The 8,352-nt window shown below is 34.1% G+C and overlaps 1 protein-coding gene across 11 annotated transcripts in view; it reads left to right on the top strand.

Annotated features, from left to right (window-relative positions):
• MCF2L (MCF.2 cell line derived transforming sequence like) overlaps window positions 1–7,148 on the top strand; it is a 232,368-nt gene extending 225,220 nt beyond the window's left edge. For 10 of the 11 annotated variants that reach the window (XM_087967254.1, XM_087967255.1, XM_087967263.1 and 7 more), the window contains 4 exons: window positions 3,620–3,738; window positions 4,182–4,294; window positions 4,818–4,921; window positions 5,224–7,148. In XM_087967254.1, coding sequence (XP_087823380.1) covers window positions 3,620–3,738; window positions 4,182–4,294; window positions 4,818–4,921; window positions 5,224–5,315 — 428 coding nt within the window. In that variant the 3' untranslated portion in view covers window positions 5,316–7,148. Of the gene's footprint in view, window positions 1–2,196; window positions 2,372–3,619; window positions 3,739–4,181; window positions 4,295–4,817; window positions 4,922–5,223 lie in introns of those variants that run through there. The other variant, XM_087967264.1, reaches the window with a different exon arrangement.
• Window positions 7,149–8,352: the final 1,204 nt, after the last annotated feature.

Below are 8,352 nucleotides of genomic sequence, written 5' to 3'. Positions count from 1 at the left end.
AAACTTGCTGCTGGCTGCTCTTGGTTGTTTATTCATCAACTCTCTTCCTGGCAAGCAAGCAGCTGGCATCAGTGAAAGGAAAAAGAAGAAAGCCCTGTTGATATAAGGATAGAATATAAGGAAGATCCTAGAGTATATATCTCATCCCAATTCTTATAGTACTCATTACGGGTCACTATGTATCAGAAATCAAGTTACTCATTAAATACTCTGGTACCTTGCATTTCCATTTATTGCATTGCACTTACTCTTTTAAATATTATTAAGCCTTACTTCTGTAAAGACTTCTGTAAAGCCTTTGATTCAGTGGTACACGACAAACTACTCCTCAAAATAAAATCCTATGGTATCTCTGGACAACTGAATAACTGGATAGAAGCATTCCTGTCAAACAGACAACAAATGGTCAAAATTGGGAGCATCCTATCAAATCCAGTACCTGTCAATAGTGGTGTCCCCCAAGGCAGTGTTCTAGGACCAACTCTCTTCATACTCTACATAAATGACCTCTGTGATCATATTAAGAGCAATTGCGTTCTCTTCGCTGATGATGTAAAGCTGTTCAATACCACAGACAATAATGCTACCCTACAAAAAGATCTTGACTATGTATCAGAATGGTCAAACAAATGGCAACTTCAAATCTCAACAAATAAATGCTCTGTCTTACATATTGGCAAAAAAAATCAGAAAATAAAATACAAGCTGAATAGTCAAGATCTTGTTGATGACCCAAGCTCTGTAAAGGACCTTGGAATACTCACCTCTAATGATCTAAGTGCTAGAGCCCACTGCAACTACATAGCCAAAAAGGCATTAAGAGTTGTTAACCTAATCCTACGTAGCTTTTTCTCTGGTAATATCACACTACTAACCAGAGCATACAAAACATTTGCTAGACCAATACTCGAATACAGTTCATCAGTCTGGAACCCACATTACGTATCTGATATTAGCACAATTGAGAAAGTCCAGAAATATTTCACAAGAAGAGTTCTCCACTCCTCTACTCGTTGTAGAATACCTTATGCCACCAGACTTGAAATTCTAGAACTAGAAAACCTTGAATTACACCGTCTTCGGTCTGACTTAAGCATGGTATATAAAATCATACATTGCAATGTCCTACCTGTCAATGAATACTTCAGCTTCAACCATAACAACACAAGAGCACACAATAGATACAAACTCAAAGTTAACCGCACCAAACTTGATTGCAGGAAATACGACTTCAGCAATAGAGTGGTCAATGTCTGGAATACTCTACCCGACTCTGTAGTTTCTTCCCCAAACCCCAAAAACTTTAACCTTAGACTGTCTACTATTGACCTCACCCCTTTCCTAAGAGGTCTGTAGGGGGCGTGCATAAGCGCACCAACGTGCCTACCGTCCCTGTCCTATTGTTTCTCTTATTCTTCTTTTATTTTTCTTATATGTACCCATTTCATGTATTCACAACTATGTATACACTTATACTTATTATCTTGTAAACAATTGGCAAATCAAATAAATAAATAAATAAATAAATAAACATTCCCACAAATTATACAGAATCTACATGGAATATGAAAAACCTTATCTCTATATGGGTACAGCTATGCAAAACAAACTCCTTATGGGCATCCCTTTAAATTATGAACAGGTTAAATATAGCCTCCAATAATAGAAGTAATATAGCTACAGTGTGATGAAAGAGGGATATTTATTATTCAGTTCTTTCACAGATGCAAAGTCTGTGGTAACATGGAACAGGGCAAAGTGGGTCAGCGCTACTTACCTTTTACTAACAGCCCAAGGCAGGCAAGGTAACGTATTTTTTTCTTGGGCCTAGATCGCTGAACTTTCTGCATGGTGTGGTTTGTTGTGGCTTTCTTTCCTTGCCCACTTGAGACACAACAGACCTGCTCTCAAACACAGGTTGCTTGCTTGATTTAGTCATGGTAGGATTTGGTAGATAGGATTGTCGCCTTTTAATTCTTCATTGAATAATTTATTTAATAAATTTATTTATTTAATAAAGCCTCCTTTTTAGTTCTTTTTAGAATTTCTATTTGTTGTGTGGATCTGCATGTTTCTGTTTCTGAAGATGTCAGGATGTAATCAGAGGGTTTTCCATTTACCATTATGACAAAATCATAATGACCAGCAATCTAGATGTGTTCCATAATTGTAACTTCTAACATCTTGTTCTTTCAGAAAAGATGAAAGGAGAGGGCTAAATTAAAGATAGGAAACCTTTATCAGTTCACTATTGGGAATTTGTTCCTTGCTCGAAGTGCTATTAGTGCAGAGAAGAAAAATAAGACACACAGAAAATCCTTGTTTAGCAGTTGCAACTTGGTTGTTAAGCAAAGCAGTCACTAAGTGAAACCATGACTATCCTTATGATCTTACTTCGGTTTTACAGATCTCATAAATGTGAGTATTGGTCATAATGTTAGTTAACTTGGAATGGTCACTAAACGATGCAATTGCTAACTAAGGACCACCTCTACTAAGGTATGTATCTGTTTAGGTCCTCTATGACTAATGGCAGCTGAATGAGCATGTGATTTAGAGTAGAGCTATAGAAGAGAAATAATTTCTTTTCTCCTACATTTCTCTCCAGCCAGCTGTTCTTTCAATAAAATAAAGATGGTGGAATTTTCAGTCCTCTGTCCTTGTATCAGATCTAATTTGATTCCGGTGACCAATATAATGTCCAATATAAACTGAAGTACTTCTAGCTGCGGTGCAACCCATTGACCTCTGCACCATACTGGCAATCTATGATTGACTAAGTTTATATGTCTTCAGGATCTGGTAGTTACAGACTGCAAAAATCTCAGAAAAAAAATTTCTCAGACACAAATATCTCTCCTATGTTTCCTTTGTTTGACATTTCCAGACATTTTCCATTAAAGAAATAATAATTGTTCTAATAATCAGGATGTATTAAATGTACTTAGCTATTAAGGAAAATACATCCAAATTCTCCCTGAACCATCCTGCCAATTGCAGCCCATGTATTTTATTCAATAGAAACTAAGTGCCATCATGAGCAGCTAAACATTTTCTAATTATATTCTTGCAGCTATATGTTTACTTTCTTGCATGTGATAAATAAAGTAGGACAGGAAGACAGACTAGTAAAGCAATATCGAAAGATACATGAGATGATATGTGCAGTTGTTGGGAACTGTATTGTTAAATAAAGAAAATGTATATTTCTGTTCTGTAGTAGTTACTTATTCTGGAAGTGAAAGACTTGAAATTAAATGCAGTGGTTATCATTTGTTTGTTGAAAGCATACTTTTGCCAGTATTGAATGAGTTCCTTATTTTGTAATATAAAATATTAAACACTATGGTAGTATTATGAAATATTTCTGTATAATTTAATGTAACATTATTCATGTTTAAAACCAAAATTCAGGGAATGTAAGACTAATAGCAGGAAAAAAGAAGACTAGCCATATTTGAATTCATTTTGTTTTGTCATTCCTAGTTCCAAATGGATTCTGTATTTTTATACTAAAACGATATGTGTATCTGTAGGTTTATGTTGAGAGAAAGGGGCCAGGGAGAGAGATAGAGAGAACCTCAAATGTCTTCTAATAATAATGTATTGATGTATTCAGGTTGGTCCAAAACATCTCAATCTCTTGATGCTTCTGAAGAAAACGATGGTTGGTCTAGTGCAGAAGATCCACTTAATTCATCAGATGCAGAAGAAGAGGGAAAGGGAGAAAAGAAATTGGTAACTTTCGTCTTTATAGTAGAAATGTGATAAGATGTATTAATCCACTCACTCAACAAGTAATCACTAAGGAAAAATTAATGTTTGTGTTTTTATAATTACAGTACAGAAAAGAGTTATATATAGATTTGAACAATTCTAAAATAGCTATTAGTAACATAACATAATTATAAGTTATAATTATAACATTTATTAAATATTCCGAATATTTAGATGTATGAATGTAAAGTCACATACATATTAGAAAGCTGTAATCCTGAAATGTTATTAAATGGTCTTTAATTTAACCTAGAAGACTGCTTTTGGGAGCTTCTTTATGGAAAAACTAAACTGATACCACTGTTCAGTTATGTCCCAAATGTCAATCTATTTATTGTGACAGTTCTAATACTTAGATGATTATTTCTTATTAAACAATTGTGGTTTCTCATTTTTCTATTTAGGTTCCTGGTAAATATACTGTTGTAGCCACTTATGATAAAGGCAACTCAAATGACTTGATCCTGAACAGTGGCGAGTTAGTTCAGCCAATCCATGAAGGAGCAGATGGTCTTTGGTATTGTATTTTAATACAAAATATATTGAAATATAATTTTGCTCAGTATACACTATTCTGGATTCATACACCATGTTTAAGAAATCTTGAAGAAGCTTAGAATATTGCTTCCACACACCCCTTATTCTTTGATAAAATTACAACAATACAGTATAGAGCCAACTAAAACAATTCAGTATAAATAGCAGAGTCTTGGGAAGTTAATCCAATTCACAAATCCAATAAGTTTTTCCATTTGTTTCTCAAACTAAATTTACATTTAATATATTTGTTATCATATCCAGAACCCCTCAGGAGAGAATTTACAAGATAAAAGATTATCTGAGATGAGAGAATGAGAGTCTAACTTGCATTCAGATCACAGCTGGAAATCTGGAATGTTCAGAGTGTATATAAGATTACATTCCAAATACAATCTATATCTAAACACGGGGCGGCTATATTGCTTCTGAATTTAGCCATAATGTTTTGATTTGTAGATGTTGAGTTTTTCAACAGTTTGACAGCAATTGTGTATTTTTAGGTATTTGAGGAACTTGAGCACAAACAAAGAAGGGTGGGTCCCTATCAACATTCTGATACCATTACTCAGTAACTCCAAATCTGCTTTCTCTCTCAGCAGCTCAGGTAAGATTCACTTTGCAGATGATTGCATTTAGTTTCACTTATCAAATATATTTCATCATATATCTTTTAAAAAATTGTCTTTGCTTAGATATCCCTTCCCCTTAGGTGGAATGTTGTACTCTTTGGATTAATATACAGATGTTTGTATCTATATTGTTTTACAGAAATGGTTTTATTCAGTTTCATCTTTGCAAGTTTATTTTACACCATTTAGGGAAAAGTTCAGGAAGCAATCTAGAAATATATACAAACCTAACTGTATAATAACCTGTTAATCTGTATGTGGCTTGTTTTTTTTCCAGAATCTGCGGCGGGTTCAAGTGCACTGAGTTCATCTTCAAGTTGTAGTGAAAATTGCAACATCAGCACCCCCTTCTCAGATACTAAGGGTTAAATTCCACAACTCTCTGAAGATTTAAAACTGCCAATGCGACTATCACATGTTAAAGAAGTAAAGAAGCATCATAATTGCACATCTCTCAGTTGTTCCTCTTGTGTTTAAAGATGGTTTAGTGGATATTCTTGAAGAATCTGAATACATTGCTAATGGATTAGTGGAAGTAACTCTTCTGGAAGCTGCAGCATAGAAATTTATCATTCTTCAAGAATGAAATGGACTTTGTCATGGATATCTTGGGAAGCATATTACCAGCAGCCAGTAGTTTCTATTGTGTAAATCTCACTAGTTAAAACAATAACTATTAAATTAATATAGAATGTAGAAAACAACAACTGAAAAACTTGATCCTCATAAATAAATGAATAAAAGCCATATGGGATCAAAATAGAATGTGCAGGAAATTACAGAGTTGGGTATTTGCTAATTTGATGTAGTATTACTTTTCTAACGTCATTTTCTGCGGCATTTCCTTTAGCCATGATGAAAATTAGTAATCTGAAATATTTTTAACACTGAACCAAATTTTATGACCAATTACTATTGTTTATGGAATTGTGATAATTTAGTATTTATTTGGACATACAAATCTTTGTTTAAAAAAAAGTGAAAACATTGTAATCCATTTTTGTATTAGTTAAGATGATACTACAGTGTCACAAAATTGTCCCCAGCTTTTGTCCTTTGGCAACTAGGCCAAAAGCTGTTCAATCATTTTAGAATTTTCTAATTCTTTGTGTGACTGAAAACATAGTGTTTCTTTTTTTTTAAATTCAGTTTGTTGCAAAACTGAAGGCACCACACAACAGGAATAGGAAAGAAATTCTGAAGTATTTTATTTTGTTTGTGTGAAATAGAGTAATATTGTACAAACAAATTCTTCTAAGAAAATGGTTTATAAATCTATTATGCCAAAGGAAGGACTGCTTAAACCCACATTTAAACCATGCTGGATTCACTCATACATCTGAATTAATTTACAGCTCATGCTAGTGTTATGTGGAAATGAATGTTTGACTTTCAATATTTATGAAAACAGTAGAAATATAACAAGTTTGTCTGGGTTTTGGCTCTATATATATGAACACTGATTTTGATTGTTCCAAATGTTAGAAAGGTTCCTGGCCAACATAACCATTCACTGCAGCTGACTGCGGTTAGTACACCAAGATATTATTTTTGTATGTTTGTTTATATGTTTATCTATTATGTATTAATGTAAAAATATCTATTTATACTCTTCCAGTCTTTGCATTTCAGCTTTTTAAAAGGTGTCAGTGTGCAGTCTTTCCAAGGCTTTAAATTAATACACTTTCAGCATGATCTATCTTTCTCTGAACCTTCTCAGAAAATGGGACCATGCCAGCAAAGCCAGCATTGGCTCTTTTCTGCTAATCTACTAGCAATATTCTTTATAACTTATTTTGTAAATATGGATGCAACAAAAAGAGAAAAGAAACTTTTTTTTATTTACAACATTGACCGAGAAAGAAGAATGTAATGCTGGAGTACATACATAGGGCTTGTTGCTTCCTGCTCGGTCAATCTGCTTTAGCTTGGGAAACAGTAAGTGACTTCTTAATATATATAGAATGGTTGGTTGTCATCAGCTTCTGTAAAGAGCAACCGCAGGGAAACGAAAGTTCTGCAGAAGGTTCTCCTGTCAAATCCTGTTTACTTTGTACTTGCCAGTGTCATTTCATGTGCTTGTCCATGTATCATTGCACTTTAATAGCCAATATTTCAATTTTCTACTCCTGGTGTAAATTACTAGTACAGAATCCAGTATCCTTATTGTATGTATGACACTTTGAATAAATTTAAGCATTACTTCTTGGTTGGTCTGAACATATAAAGGGATGTATGTGTGTGTGTATACGCATGGGTGTATTATTTTGATTTTGTTTTGTTTCTTGGCACAAGTAGAAGTTGAATTGGTGCAGTAAATCCAATTGCAGTCATAATGGGTGCAGAACCTATACAGTATAGCCTCTATTCCGAAAGCTGCATTTCAAAACTGACTTTTCCCCTTTCCCTAAAACCACTTGTTTTACAATATAAATTTGTTCTTTTGCCAAGTGTCAGGGCAGTGATGAGGTGCCCAGGTAATTGACTCTTTTGGAACCAGAGAGTAAATGGATTTCAAGCTTTATTATTAACTCAACAAACTGATTTAAAAGGGTAACATAAAAAGCAAACCCAAATATCTTACATGCTGCCCAGAGCTCCTTAATAACAACAGAGACACCCCAAGGGTGACCAAATTCCAGAGTCCTCCATGCTAGATCCCATGCAGAAGCTCCCAATAAACAACAACAGCCCCAAGATTTTTTATTGAGGCCTGCCACCATGATTATGGTCATGAGATTACAAGACCTGGTCTTGGCTGGATGGCACATGACTGGGATAGGAATCGAAAGTCTTGAGACTTTCACCACAAGAAAAGTTTTGCAGCTACATGAAGATCCCCTACCCTTCTCCTGTATGCAATAACAAGAATAAAAAAAAAACATGTTAGCTCAAAATGAGCTCTAAACATCTACACTTTTATTAATAGGAGGAAGAAATCAAAATGTGTCATTAAACTCAAAATAACAGTGGTCTTCTGTATTACCACTACACTAACAGTGGTAAAAATTAATTTTTGTTTCTAGTTTTCCATGGTAAAACTTGACTAGAATACAAAGACAAGATATGCATTGCCAGTGTAAGACATTTATCAGAGTTCTAACAGCTGATTGTAATCTGCTGATGTGTGGGTGTTCAAGAGCCATCCAGCATCAATGTTTTAGCAAAATTCTACATTCATGTATTTGAAATTAAAATCTTAAAACAGATTTTGGTTATCTAACTGAATTTTTCTGTCCCGACCATTCCCAGTTTTATTATAGTCTAATACTTCAGCAAGGAATTGGTGTGGGAATCACTACTATATAATTAGCTTTAAAAGAAAATCTGGATAAAAATTGTGGGAGTGTATGTTGAAAAATGATTTGTAATGGAAAATAATGTCACTTTGTGGGGACTTTTGTGA

This window comes from Notechis scutatus, chromosome 5 (assembly GCF_049901735.1).
Source record: "Notechis scutatus isolate UNSWTSFEM ecotype Mainland chromosome 5, rNotScu1.2, whole genome shotgun sequence".
Classification (NCBI taxonomy): Eukaryota; Metazoa; Chordata; class Lepidosauria; order Squamata; family Elapidae; genus Notechis; species Notechis scutatus.
Note: the sequence above shows the minus strand (reverse complement) of the source record. Positions and strands in the feature narration are given on the sequence as shown.